Source organism: Chironomus tepperi, unplaced genomic scaffold (genome assembly GCF_022539635.2).
Source record: "Chironomus tepperi strain 1889 unplaced genomic scaffold, CSIRO-AGI_Ctep_v1 contig_376, whole genome shotgun sequence".
Taxonomy (NCBI): domain Eukaryota; kingdom Metazoa; phylum Arthropoda; class Insecta; order Diptera; family Chironomidae; genus Chironomus; species Chironomus tepperi.
The window spans coordinates 1521209-1537252 of NW_027226498.1; the positions used below are offsets into that span (position 1 = coordinate 1521209).

The following is a 16044-nucleotide window of genomic DNA, read 5'->3' on the forward strand; positions in this document are numbered from 1 at the left end:
TGAAATGAAGAGAAGGAATTAAGGAAATTGTGGTATAGTTGAGACAATAAAAACAGTATTAAAATATCAAGACTAAAGCCATATCACCTCCCAACATTTACTTCTTCTAAAATGCTTTCTTGTACGTAAAACCCAATAATATAAATTTTATACCCATACCACAGTTTATGTATGTGCATTAAGTTTCTAATTGAACAATTAAACAGCATATTTCACAAAAGATTCTTCTTTCTGTATGTTCACAACTAAAATAATGAAAAGTTTCTTCAACTCATTCCCCGAAACGTTTTTCTATGCTTTTAATATTATTATTATTTTAAATACCACATAGGAAAACTAGAAAATGTATGTAAGCTATGGTGTGAGTTGAACATTTGGTTAGTAGGATTGTGCATGTGAAAAGCTAATTTTTATAACAACTCTTGTTTCCTTGTTTGTTCATTCATACTCACCCCCTGCTTCTCATTCTCATTTCTTATTCCTTGTCTTTGGTGTTGTCTGATGTCGAGTATATATGAGTTTATATTTTTGATATTTCATACTAAGCATACAAAATAGAGCAGCAAAATTTAATTTTTTTTCCCTACCAAACAAAACCAAATCTGAAAATTTTTTCCCATTCCTTTACTGTATTGTACTTCTGTGAATACAATTTTCCTCAATTTTCTAATATAATGTTTTCTAACAAAAAGCAACAACAACAATAACAGAATCAACTACGACAATGATGACGACGGAACGACAACAAACGATGAGGAAACATGCTATGAAAATTAATTTAACCCAACACACAAAATGTTGAAAATTTAAATAGGTATTTGTCTACAGGCAAAAATCTGCAAACACGCCCGAAAAGAAAAAAAAAACGATTAGATGAGAGAATGAGATATACAACTCAGTATATGTGGTAGCATATTGGGTGGTAATGGTTGCTATACAGTGTGGAAATACGAGAGATATTAGTAAGGTGTAAAGAGCAGCATGGTTATGGTAAAGAGTAAAATTATCCCTTTTTATGATAGAGAAAATGTTCAACTAAAAGTGTATAATGGAAAAGGCAAGAATTTGTTGAAAAATTTTAGAGGATGAGGTTAGTAAATGATTTAAACTAGTTTATAATCCCGTTGTATGAATCTCAAAATACTTTTGTAGGGCTTCCGTATTGTAAATAAATATTTAAACTAATCAACTTTGTAATTTGGCAGCAATGGTATGTTAATAGGCTTCCCATTACCTCCACCTAGTTTTTGAATGAACTTGCTTAATCGAATTACACCTTAAAAATTATAAAGCTGATTATGTCTATGAAAATTTTATTTTAAATAAACATACATAGGTAGTTAAACTAGTGGCATGATGGCATATTAGCAAACTTAAATGCTCAAATTGTTTTTAATTTCCCTTTCATAACAGATTTTCAAATTCATACCAAATAGACACTATATCAATGGAACATCCTTCTGGTCTCTCGTTTCAACATACATGAGTACATTTATTCAATATTCTACCATAAAACCAAAAGACGATGAGGAATTTATTTGAGAAAATAGAAAATTGTTATTTTCCTCTTCCTATTCAACATGCTTATATAGTATTCATTTGTATGCCTACATCCTTTTCTCCTTCTTTTTCTCCTATACTAATGCTACTGGTGATTATGATGATGATTCCAATGAGTGGGAGGTTGTGTAAGGTGGATATGTTCATGTTAGGAAAAAGATGCTTATAAAAGCAATAAAGAGGTATTATACGCCTTTAACTAACTCTATTGTAATTAAACTTGTTATTTTGTGTCATGATGATGATGTTGTATAGATTTTTGAGTCAAAGAGCAGGAGATAATTTGAAAAGGATAAGAGGCTTTATCATTTTACATGTACAGTGTATCTACAAATAATGTCTTAGAAATTTACTTTGATTTCTTGTTTTATTCTCAAATAATAATTTTAATTTTCAACTAACTGAAATAATAATTAGATGTATCTTCATATTTTACTAATCAACCTCATATATAAGTAGAGGATAAAAAGATTACGTGATCTTTGAACGTGATAACGTGATCATGATCCCTCATATAATGATATAAACTAACATCATATTACTTGTATAATCGTCTACACCTCCACACTTTATGCTATACCAAATTTTCGTAGATGTATATACTGTAAAAGTAAAACTTCCTCTTTCACCACAATATTCTCAACCACATTTTTGATATTTTACAATCAAAATCAAGTTGATATGACTCTTCTAACTTTCAACTTTTGCTATTGCTTATGTTTCTACATAATATTCATTGTGTGTAATTGAAAATTTTGTGTAGTGATAAAACCACAAAACCCATTTGTACCACAATATCTGTTCTCTTTCCCTCCACTCTACTGAAATAAGGAGTTAATATGTATATTGAAAGTTACTCTACCAAGCTATGACATCGTTGCCGTTGTCATGAAGTGAATGAGTGTTATTTAATAACTTTTGGAAAAAAAAAACTATATGGTTTTTCATGTCATGAAGCAAATTTTCTTCATCCCTTTTTCTGCTGTACATATCATCATGAAGTTTTAGACTACACTTTAGTTTGCCTTATATCATTCTTGAATCTTTCATGTGCATGTTCTTTTTTGATATATCATATAAAAGATATTTATCAACTTCTCTTTCAACGATAGTGGTTGTGGTTATTTTTAACAACTAGTGAATCTATATTTGTGACTAACAGGTGTTTTCACTGGATGCAATTTGAAACTTTCAAACTTAATCGATTTGAACTTGATGTATATATATGAAAGGAAAAATTTCAAATCCCTGTTTCTGTTGTTCATTCTCTTTCCATTTTATAGAAGCCTGCCTTCTTCTACTATTACTAGTTCTGATGCTGTGGTGTAGACGATGTTACAAATGAAAAGTTTATTGTGGTGAGAAAAGTTTTCCTAACCATTTCGCCACATTATAAAATGGTGGGCTGTGCAGTGGTGTCTACAATCTTTATAATGTTATTCAAGAAGAAGTGACGCGTAGTTTAGGGACCTTTTAAAATATATTTGTCTTTTAGTTTTCATCATAATGTTCTTCCACTTTTATCTCATTTTACAATATAACAAAATGAAATTTTCATATGTTATACATTTTAAGGAAGTGAGTTGGATGATTAAAGATCAAGCAGACGTGATAACTCTATATATCTACATAAATTCTTGTATATAGATATTTAAAAGAAGATTAAATTAGTTGATGATAGTTCTTTGGTTGCTTTATGTGGGTTTTTGCTATAGTTTTCTCATTCCAAAAGAGAAAGGATGTTTCGTTGCTATAGGCACTTTATAACTATGTTAAATCTATGTTTCATGCATATATATAAAATATTTTTGTATCATCACATCTACGACACATACCATTTAACTTTTAGGATCTAGTTCGTTTTTGTATGCAGATTCATACCATTTATTTAATTCTTTGACACTACTCCTTTTGATTCTGTTGATATCACTTCTGATGATGATAATATTTAAATAAAGCATTTATACATGTTTTCATTAATTTATTTGTAACATAATATATGCTCGATATCTTTGATAAAATATTCAAAATTTGAAATTGTTAAATGGATTTCTGAAATTTCTAAAAAGTCTAACAAACATACATAATTCAGTAACATTAACATGGATAACTCACATGATATTCTGAGAAATATTTTTCCATCAAAAATTCAGAAGCAAGAGTGACTTAAAAAACTTCACCCTTTTCGATCAGACCATAAATGAGTATTCTACTCTCTAAAAAGCTTCACATACATTTTTTGTGGTGAAAAGATGACTTTGTGAACAGACATATATAAAAATATGACGGAGTCGTATATATGAAGCATATGCATTCTCAGACAAAGTGGAAAAAATACTAAACAAACAAAAAAAGTCCTAAAGTGAATATGAGAGCTAAAAAATGGATGAAAAAAGAAATAGAGAGAAATACACAACCAAAAAAAATGTTGGCATAATACAATTATGACTCGAAGCCTTGTGTAGATAGTTAATCTTCCTCTTTTCGGATCATTGAACATTCAATAGCAAAAGAATACAAAAAAAAAATTCTGTTTCATCATCTTCCGCTCCGTTTCCATTTGATTGAATTCGAGTGATTTTACCATCCTATCAATATCTATTGCTATCTATACTCCTTCATACTCTTCCTTTATTACATAATTTTGCTATTTGGGTATATTTGATACTGTGTGGTGAAGTGAAGTGAAATGAACTATGTTGAATGAGCTAGAAAAAAAATTGCTTTCTTCCCAAAACATTCAATGGTTTCTTGTCTTCTTATTATTTTCCATTTAGAATAAAAAGCTCTATTCAAATGACTACGATGAGGATAAAATCTTTTTGGTTAATAACGATGTTGAATATTTATTAAAAAGCTAAAATAGCGATAATAACTTGTAAATTTTTAGGCTAAATGCTTCGTGCTATATCCAAATTGATTTCCACCTACAATTACTATCATTTATATACGTATTTACGATTTTTATTATATGTAACAATAATCCACCCACAACAAAATAAATGAAGCGTTAAAGCAATAATTTGTTCAAACATTAATACACAATTCAATTTCTATTCTTATTTATATCGATTTATATTGCCATTTTATTCTTTCATTCTCTCTCACATTAATTTTCTTTATCCATTTTCTGTACCATTGGAGTTCATTTATTTCTTCTTTTTAATCACGTACACAGATACACATACGTACATATTCAGCTCTATTGAATAGACATATTTGACCATTTAAAGGAAAATACTGCCACTGGTGTTGTTGAACCGTAAATTTTTGTTTTAATCGATCTGTTAAACATTATAGAATCCCATTAATAAATCATCATATCTAAAGAGAAGAAAAATGTGTGTAGATATGATGTGTTACATATGTTGTGTTCATATAAACAAAAAATATGATTGAATATAAAACATGTTATTTGTAAAAGCAGCTATTTTGGTAAGTGAAAGAAAACCAGGAAAATGCACATCATGGGCTCTAATTGAAATCAATTCGATATACAGTACAAAAAACAAATATTTATCTGTTAATTTTGAGAATCAAAATCATAATTGCCTTTCAGCAAGATCATTTTTAGTCTACAAAAGTATGAATGGTTTATTTTATTTCACTCATAAACTGAAAAACTCATAATTTTTAACATCAATTTCCGTTCTATTAAATTTCATTGAATAAAAATCGGAAATAAAGTTATTTTTCTAGAGAATATACTTTTTGTATGTTTTATGAAAGAATGTGGGAGAGCTAAAATTGAACACACAAGAAAGCTTTTTCAATTTTTCTTTTCAAGTAAATGGGTCATAATAGCATGATGGAGAAAAATAAAAGATTTTTTTTGCCTTCAATCGTTTATTGATTTTGATTTTTCCCTTCCTGAGTTTTACGGTTCATTTCATGCAAATAGACACGCAATGTTCAACAACAATTGACAAAGTAGATTTTTTTTATATTTAGCAATTTTCTTTTGGGATAGAAGAAAACAAATTTAAGTTTATTTTTTTATCACAAAATAATAATAACAAGAATAATAATATTTTGCCACAACGCACAAGATGACGACAATAAAAGGGATGGAAAAATTTTCATTATATATTTGACAATCGTCGCTTCAGGATGTTAACCAACAAAAGGAGATGGAAGAATGAAAATAAAAAAAAAACTGTGGGTGGTTGAAGAACTTATTTTCTTTTCTTTTGGTCAGCATTACCCTCATCATTTAGTTGTCATTTTTTTTGCTTCTTTCTCTTCTCTTAAAGTAAAATATGAATATAATAAAAAAATCTTGATGATGATTTTTTAATGATTAGATATCCTCGGAGCTTCCCTTTTACTTTTTAATATTATTATTTTTCACTCAACCCCTAGATCCCTCATCTTTGACTTAATTTTTTTTTTAAATATTATTATGCAGAAAAGTAAATTGTCCTCCCATTTTCCTTTTTTTATTATGTCAAATCTGTGCCCTTTTCACACTCTGTATCACATGAAAATAATGTTCCCCTCTGCCACTTTTAATTAATTTGCTTTATTACACACAAAACTCGATGAAAATTATACTGCCATACATGAGTGAATGAAAGCAGCTCTGTGGAATGAGCGAAAAGCTCTTTACAACATAATAATATCAACGTATAATAATCATAAAATTTGTCTCATTCTACCGTTCTATTCTTTGTGTTTGAATGTGATGGGTGGTGGTTCACTTAATTCTTTTTCCCCTTTGACAGCAAAAGTCTTTCAACAATTTTTTTTTCTCTCTCATACTCTTAACCACCGCCATCGACACCATCATCGTCGTTATGATGAAAATACGTTTGAAAGTTAATGTAATTCTAAGCTCCTTCTGTATAAAACGCATTCGCTTGAGAACATTGAAAGCGGAGAGATTGATAAAAATGACTGTATTATTTCAAACTTTTCTATTGGTTATAAAAAATATGTTGACAAACTTTTCAAAAACCACATTTTTGTACAGTTACAACTGAAAGAATTTTTCTCATTCATTTTATGGTTTTCAGTTTGTTCTTTTTACATACCAGCTGTATGGTAACAGCAGAAATCTCATCACGACAATTTTACATTCATATATTTTGTCATTTATTCTACTCAACATCTCTCCATCATTTTTTATGTGTGAACATGCATAATAATTTTCCATTTTCCTTCTTCTTCCGTTTTTTTATGCGCGATGATTACTACCGTGATACTGCTGTGAAAGCTTTTCAACCTCTTTTTCATTCTATGTGTCTTTTTTTCTTATATGTATGTATACATATCTCTTGAGGCAAACGAGAAGCTCGTTAAGTGTAACTAGATGACTTTCTTCTTCTTTGTCTGCACTTACTTTGTGCTTTCGCTATAAGCACATTTCTCTCATTTTCCATTTTATGTGATACAGTGAATTATGTTTGAATTTACCACCCTCAAAACAGCAATGGAAGAGCAGAAGTGTTCGCTTTTTCTCTCTTCGTTAAATAATTTATTTCTTTTTAATACTTTTTTTTCCTCTTAAAGTTCCCATACCGCATAATAAGAAGCTTTATTCGCCTGCTTTCATTCAAAAACCCCACTTCACTTTTTCTACTTTTTTATTTTCATTTTCTTCTTTCTACTCAACTCCATAGATGCTTTTACCATTGCTTTAGTTCTAAAGAGCATAGAGCGAGTGAGTGAGAAAGAGTTAGGGTTTTTTCATTTCATTTTACATTATGTTGCATTTGATTGTTTCCATTTCCACTTCAGCAGTTAGTGCATTTCACTATGTGCGCTTTTTATATTCACTCCAACAATGAGGGAAATGGTGGAGCTCTATGATAATGGAAAACTTTTTTTTTTCTCATTCTCGTTATATCAACTTATTCTTTTTTTCATTCATTCTATACAGTTGAAAAAAGAAAGGAAAAAATTATTTCTGCTGTTGGTTGTTTAAACGTGACACAAAACCTTTTCAATCTTCTCATTCTTTCTTTTTGCTCCTTCACTCCATCCTTTAGGGAGTTATTCAGGTAAAGTTTTGTGCAGTGAACTATGTAAGCTTGTACAACTACTGCTTCTGATGCTTACTTATTTTAAGACAGTGAAAAAAATGTTGTTGAAAATTCTTTCTTCCATCCGGTGTTTTAATGACAATTTTTCCTTTCCTTTTATCTTCCTAGTTATAATCATTGCACACCCAAGAGCAATGACGAGAATTTCTGTTTAAGAATAAACTTCATTGTATGTAAATTAAGCAAATTGTATGTTTTTACAACACTTTAAGGAACATCATATTTGATTGAACATCCTTATGCAAATATAAACTTCGAATAAAAAAAACATTAAATTTTCCATTTTATTGTCAAGTCTTTATATCATATATGCCTTTTCTTTCTCCAGTTGACTTGATAATATTATCAATTTTTTTTGTCGATAGTCGAATTTGATGGAGAAATGAGAACCAAATTAAATTTCTTCATTTTTTCCTATTAAAGGTTTATGTTGTTTAAACGTTCATGGTAGAAAATAGCTCTATGTATATGCTGGTTGTTTGTTTTTACAGATGATGTAACATAAATTGTCATTTTTTTACTAAAAAGTTTGACATTATATCTTTACAAATTAACTTACTTAAATGATTAAAACAAATAAAGTTTCACTAGAGCAAATATTTTAAATACAATGTGACATAATTTATGTATAACCACTTCTATATTAAGTGTGGTGGAGTGGGAAGTGTAAAAAGAAAAAAAAAACTCATAAGATCTTATAAAAACCGCACCATTTCACCCAACAACTTCAACCCACTCCTTTTTTCATACCTCGAGAACATAAAAAGAAATGAAGAATGAATGAAGAAAAGCAGAAAAAAAATCCCCGAGTGTAATAAAAAGCTGTATAAATTTACAAGTAAAGGAAAAGAAAAGGAGAGAGAATAAAATAATAGAAGGAAGAAGGAAACGACTTTACCGCTTCCATTCTCATTCTTCATCTCCTGCCACCTAAAGCATAAACAGGAGACCGAGATATATACAATATTCAGAGCAAAGAAGAAAAATAACATCACAATATTACCCAACAACTCAAGCATAAGTTGAAAGGAGAGCATAAAAAATATAAAATAATTCACCTCGTAATATCACAAAAGGAATAAAAAAAAAACCCAAAAGCGCTATACTTGTGCTGTGTTGTCATCCTCACTCCATAATTTTTGTATTTTATTCTCTGTACTGAACACCACCCACATAACAGTATGAAAATAAAAAAAAAGAAGATGAGGAAAAAAAATATTACGAAGGATCGGATTTTGTGATGTTGAATATTGTTTTCACACAGAAAAAGCGCACACAATTCGGTAAATTTTAAGTATGAGTATGATGATGATGACGACGATGAATCTGCTTTGCTATGATGTGATGTGTATATAAAATGAAATATCGCTATGAGCGAAGCTTCAAATAACAAAAACATCAACAATCCTCCAAAATATAAAAAAAAAGAATTTACCGCCCTCATATCACAAAATTGTGTATATCGCTGATGCTCAATTCAGTCTATCCTCCAACCCTTCGTTCGCTTTTTCCTCTTTATGTCATAGCTCATAGCTTCCTACTCTTCTATTCAGCATTCGACGAGCAGCAAAAAACCAAAATACTAAATAATAACATGAATCCCTTTCAATTCAAAAGCTCTATTTTTCCTCATCGTTCCACAACACCACAGCAATATATAGTTGGATGAATGTTTGTTGTTGTTATTATTGCTGTTATTTGCTATACTCAACTGTACTGCTGCTGCTGTTGTGTATAAATAATATTGTGTGCTAGAGGACGCAAAAATGTGTTTTTCATCCTTTTACTCAAACCAGTGCTTGAAACTTTTTTTCCCCTATGTTGTTGCTGCTTTCTGTTTGTTATATCCCGCCGACACCGCCCAACATGCTTCGCTTTTTGCTTGAAATATACACACAGAAAAGAATATAACGGCATCGAATGTGGGAAACTGTGGAAAATAGGTAGCAATATAATTTTCTCTACTTCATGTCATGGCATGGTAAAAAAGGCTATGGAAAAAGTATATGGAAAGAAGAAGAAGTGGAGAGACCGAGGGCGGGAAAATGATTCGAAATGATGTGGAGTGGTATGAGAATGTTGAGTGAGTGAGAAAAAGAACCGAAGCAGATATACTAAAGTATGAGAACGGAATAATAATACAAAAAAAATGTGTTGCGGGAGGAGAAAAAGGGCACGAAATTTTTTCTTTTCGTTTTTTTTCCATTTCATTTTTTTTTTCCTTTCCCATCCTCCTTAACACATTTGTTTCAAAGCCATCATGAAACCGAAGCGCTCGAACATCAACAGAGTATACAACAACAAGGAAAATAAAAAAAAGAAGAGAGAGAGTAAAAAAATATTGTTTGTTGGGGAATGTTATTATTCACATTATTCCATTTCGTTGCTGCTACTTTTTCATGAAAGAAATTGTGGAATGAGTGGTTGGAGGATGGGGAGAAAAATTGTAGGAAGTAAACTGTTTACAGAGAGCTTTTTATACTTGGAGTGAGACATTTTTTTTTCTTTATGCTGTGTTGTCGATGTGGATTTGTTGTTGTACATTTTTATTTCCATCTTTTTTTACTAGCATTTTTTTTGCTGCTCTTCTCCTCCCGCTTTTTTTCATCTCATGAGAGTTTTGTATGTATATATGAAATTATGTGAATATAGAAGTATGTTTTGGGGGTGGATGGATGGATGTATGAAAGCAAATATTGTAACAGAGGATGAGGAGTATGATCAAACAGTGTGCTCAGCATATAGCTACAATTTTATTCTACTGCTGTTATTGTTGGCATTTTTGCATTTTTTTTTTATTTCTGCTACATGAAATGAAAATGGAAAAAATTTTATTCTTCACTTCTTGTTGTCTCAAGCTTAACTTTGCTTTGTAAATTCATTTTCGTCTCATTCTTTTTGCAATATACATGAACATGAATAAAAAATAAGAGTGTAATAAGCGAGGAAAATATCAGAAATATGTAATAAAAAAAACTTTAAACATTCGGAATCAACTTCCAAAAATTTTCTTTAACATATTTTTGTTGCAAATCAACATATAACAATAAAATTCAGAGAGTTTACTTTCTTCTAAATTTCTTCTCAATTAGAAAATTGTTGATCATTATTTTGTGGCCAAGAAAATTTCTTCTTGAAAATATTTCAAGGAAGATTAAATAAAACAATGAAGTGTCAGTGGCTTTTGAGGTTTTTTCATTGCACAGAAATTAAATTAAATCTTTTTCGGGTTTCCATACCCTCAAATAAGAGTCTACTTCTTTTCGATTTCGATATTAACTTGTCGTTTATTTGAAATTGAAACAGTTCGTTTTGTCTAAGAACAAAGGGAAGGAAAAGTAAAATAAAATAGAATAAAAACATGATTTTTTTTTCTCTAGTGCGACGACATTTCAAGGGGATTGATTTACAGAAAAAAGCATGTTGTTCATACACCCGAAGCTGTGAGTAAAGTTGAAAAGAATATTGAGAGAATGAGAGAAGTAGAAACAAGCAGCAGTAGTAAAGTGAGAGTTTATTTAAGGGAGAAATAACGGCGGGTTAGGGATTTCTTATGTTTGTGCGCTTTCTTTCTTTTCTTTTTTAAATTCATTTTTTTTCTTCTCTTTTTCTCGCATTCAACATCATCACCCTCCATGGCAATTTCTCTCATTCTCATTCCTACCCCTCTACATCCTATATTGTATATATTCATCTACACGACGACGATGAAAATATTTTTTTTTTCCCTCATCGTCGTTTCTGTTGATGTTTCTCTCTTTCTGTGTGCTGTTTTTATTTCCATTTTTGCTGTTCAACCAGCTTGTGCTTTTGTGATTCTTTTTTTTTCGGGCGAAATCATTCACCAGTTTTTATTTTCTCTCTCATTCGTGTACGAACAACGACCACAAAAAGTTGCTCGCTGTCGTTTATGCCGGGTGGTTGTTTAACGGCTCATATTTCTTTCTAGTTTACTTCTAGTCTATGAAAGCGGGAACATTTTACTATTGGAATATAATACGATGAAATTAAAGTGAATAAGCATTTTGGATTAAACTATACATAAACGGATAAACAAATTGTATTGGATAGCATGTGATTAAGAAAAAAAAGAAAAGAAAATATTTAAAGTGATTGTGAACAAAATTAAAAGAAAATTATTGGTTTTTGTGTCCTAATAAAGAAATAATTTGAAAATAAAAGTCAAAGAAATTTTTGGTTTTTCTTGTTTTTCAAGCACATAAAAGAAAGTTTTAATTTCCTCATCAACTTGAGTGTATGATGAGAGAATGTGTACATATATATGTATATAAAAATGTTATGTTAAATTAAGGATGTCAAGAGAGTGAAAAAAAATATCAGAAAGAAAATCTTTCATCAAAAAAGAAAAACTTTATTTTTTCTTGTGAATAAATATTTTTTTCTTGTGTTGTTCGGTGGTGTGTTTATGAAATAAGAGTAGAAAAAATCAGTACCATAAAAAGTTTTGTCGTCCTTCTTTCTTGCTTCACTTTTTTTTTGTTGAGAAAATGATAAATAAATGAAAAGTGGATAGATAGTTCTCTCAGTGTGTCTACAAGACAAAAAGCACAAAGAAAAGTTTTACTTCGTCATCTCATTCAAAAATAAAATAAGAAAAAGAAAAGAAAAAAAGAAGAAATTTTTACTCGTGGCCAGAATATTAAGCTATATAAGGAAATGCTTTTTGTTGCCATCATACAAATTAGCTGAACGTTTATTAAAGAATATAATAATAATTTTTTCTTTCGTTGAATAATAAATAAGACGCGCATACAAGAGCGCAAAAAAGAGAATACAAGAAAGCGGAAAACAAATTTCCAGCAAAATGACAGCCAATTTAAAGGTAGAGAAGAAACACATTCTTTATTTTGGTTTAAACATTTCTCCGACGCTCCTGCTACTTTTTCGTGCTTTTAATATTTTCCACACGTTCTTCGCCACGTTTCGATTTACTTTCTTTCTCTGTTGTTGTTTGCATTATTTGTAATTATAATAATTTGTGTTGTTTTATGCGATTTTCTCATGAAAATGTAATAAATGGAATTTTGATGGAATAATTTGCCTGCGGGTCGCTAGTTTATTTCCCTTTTTTTATTTATTTTATTTTCATGCAATGATCCCGTAAAGAATTCATTCATTTTTTTCCATGTTCCGTCTTATATTAATTTGTTTCTTATTTATGCAATGAATAAATGTAAATGCGGCAGAATCGTAACAAAAAGTTAAATTGAATGTCTGTCATGTCATGTACATAACCTCGTTTTTCATCACTTATGTTTTATTTTTGACATGTGACATTAGCAAATCAAAATGAACTGTAACTTATGTTTATTTTATTTTTGTATCTTTACAGGGACCGCCTCCGCAAGGCCCAATAAAATTTACAATAGCAGACACATTAGAAAGGATTAAAGAAGAATTTAATTTTCTACAAGCACAATATCATTCGTAAGTATTAAACCAAATTTGAATTAATGACAATTATTTGTACTTCCTGAAATTTCTTTTTGTTTTGCTCTGAAGATTTAAAATAGTTCAGAAAAAAATAATAATTAGATCCATAAAACTTCTCACGAGTATTCGAAAACATCACCAATTACAAAGATGTTTCATATTAAATGAGCTGGCACATAATGAAAATTAAGTTACTAGAACTTCATGAGCTTAAATGTACATATTAAAGAATACATATTTGAGTTTTAATTAATCAAATAATTATTCAAAGCTGTGTAATTATTTACACAAAATTTTGATAACATATGATTAAAATTATCTTAAATTCTTTGCTGACTTGCTTGAATTTGTGTCACATAAATTATCACACTCGCTCATTCACTCTCTTTCCCACAATTTTTCTTCCTCACACTATCATGTAGTATCATCACATTTCATTTCTCCACCTCATCACCATTCAGTAATAATATGCATATAGTCTTGACTCAACCAGTAAATGTCATGGATGGTAAAAATTTGTTGGCAATGTTCATGATAAAAGCGGAAGAAATAAAGTGAGTAAATGAGGAAGAGAATGAGGAGAAAGAGTAAAACATTCATTTAATGAATATGAATAAAGAATAAGGCGTAGAATGAGCGAGAATAAGAAGCGCTTGTCAACAAAGTTGATATGATATGATTTACATCATCCATCCCATGCCACAGAATGTTGTTTCATGATGATGATAATGCATGAAGATGATGTAGTAAAATATCTGCTATGTAAATATAGTATGTGGATTTAACATGTCTTAAATGATATACGCGTATATAGATATATGTTGTACACGAAAATGGTAAATGTAAACATTTAATATGAAATTAAGGTTTGATTATACACAAAATCATAAGCAATAATGATAATAAGCAATCAAAACACATACCATCACCATCATGTTCTTTCATGAGAAAAAAAAATAAAGTTTTGCCCATTTTTGCATCTCATCAAGTTAATCAAAAGGGAAATAATAATAGCATTTTTTCTATCCTCTACATAAACTTTTACTCAATGCTGACTGTTGCAATGAAATCATTTACGCTATGAATTTAATTTTCCAGGGCGTGAGTGTGAAATTGTAATGAGCAACGAGCCATTAAGCTCGTCACCCATGCTACCACTTTACTTGCCTGCCCTCTCCTCACTAGTCGTCTTTATAGCGTGTTTGGTATCCACACAAACGTCGTGTCTTTCCATCACCCATTCCCCCAATCCAACAACAAAAAAGAAACGTTTCTTATGATAAAATCAAAAAGAGCTCACAGTTCATTCTGTGTTGGTTTGGGAAAATTAAGGAGGAATGAGAATTGAATGATCTTGATAAGAAAATAAAAGAAAGAAGAGGAAAAAACCACCCTTCTCACTCATATAACTTTGTGTTTGCTTTGTGCTGACGCTGAACACTCATTTTCATTTCTTTGCTCCCTTTAGCTTGTTTCACTTCTTTTTCTCCTTCCTTCACTTCGTTTTTCTTTATTGTGCTCTTTCAATCTTAATTAATTTGTATATGTAATATTTTCTTCTTTTTCAACATGAAAAATAAGGCGAGGAATTTTATCGCTTACTTACTTGTTCATTCTCTCACTTACTCACTTTTCTCCCCTTCATTTTCTTCTTATTATTTAATAAAATCACATTAATTGTGTATTCATACACGCTTGGTAAAAGGTAGTATTCCGAAAAATCAAGGCAGTATAACAAGCTTCCATAGCTTGATGTGATTGAAGCGCATTTCAAAACAGGTCATAAATTAGCTATGTTTAACTTTGTATAACTTTATTTAATGTGTAATTTAATCAAGATTCTAATGTAGATTCATATTTTTTAGATAGATCTTAAAATTTCAACATAAATCGATCGACATGTTTGGTTCCAAAAATTTCTTAATTTATTTCCATTTATGTTACAATAAAAACATTCAGAAAATATGATATTGCGTTCCATTGAAGAATCAAAACACAATGTATGCAAAATACCGAAGACAGCTATGCGATTTAAGAAAATTAGATAATGTGAGGCATTCGCAGTTATACAATTACACTCATATGGCGTATGGGTGGAAAAATGATGGAATGAGAAAGAGTGAAAAGATAAAAAATTTGAGATTGTAAAGTATGCAACATTGTTGTTATTGCTCCTTCGTTGCTTCTACTGTAGTATAGAATGTGTGTACAGGGAGAATAAGAGGCAATGAATTGAATAAATGAATGGAATGGGTGTTGAGATGTAATCGCTTTGAGTTAAGGAATTTTAATAGCTTATAATGGTTATGTTAATGCAAAATGAAAAACATAATACACACATGTATGGGGAAGATAAAAGATGAAATGAGAAGAAAGAAATTAATAGAAGAAACTTCTTCTATGAAAGTGTGTGAATATACATGAGAGAATGAACATATGGGAAATTCTAAGCGCACACAGTATAGGCTGTATGAATGGGCAAAAACTGTTTATTATTATTATTACCTCATACATTCTTCGTATGTATATTAATTTTTCTTCTCTCACCATACAAGATGATGATAATAATAATAGTAGTAATAGCAATAATTCTATATGCCTCATGACTTTTAGTTTATTTAATTGTTTTAATTAATTATTCACAAGTTAGACAAGTCAAGAAAGCGATTAGTAATGAATAATGATTTATGTGCTATAATAATACATTAATGAGGTGATGATGTTATTGATTTAAAAGTTCTGTTAAAAATACTTAATGATAAAAATCTTATTAGATTTTGTTCTTTTCTCACTTCAACGTCATCAACATTGTACAATTTTTAACATGCAAATAAGCAACAATGCATTAACAAGTAAAGTTTCCTATCTCCTTAGTTTACCAAATTAAACTTTTTCCACACATTTAACAAACGCAGCGAAATGTTAAAAAAAAAAACAAAAAGAATTAAAAACATTTTCTTATCCATGTTCCATGAAGTGTTAAAGT

At 29.9% G+C, this 16044-nt stretch overlaps 1 protein-coding gene across 4 annotated transcripts in view; it reads left to right on the plus strand.

The window, feature by feature from the left end:
* The window catches only part of gro (TLE family member transcriptional corepressor groucho), a 104097-nt gene that overhangs the window by 52381 nt on the left and 35672 nt on the right, over positions 1-16044 (plus strand). For 3 of the 4 annotated variants that reach the window (XM_070647388.1, XM_070647391.1, XM_070647390.1), the window contains exon 2: positions 12958-13052. In XM_070647388.1, the coding sequence (XP_070503489.1) occupies positions 12958-13052 (95 nt within the window). Of the gene's footprint in view, positions 1-11772; positions 12448-12957; positions 13053-16044 lie in introns of those variants that run through there. The other variant, XM_070647389.1, reaches the window with a different exon arrangement.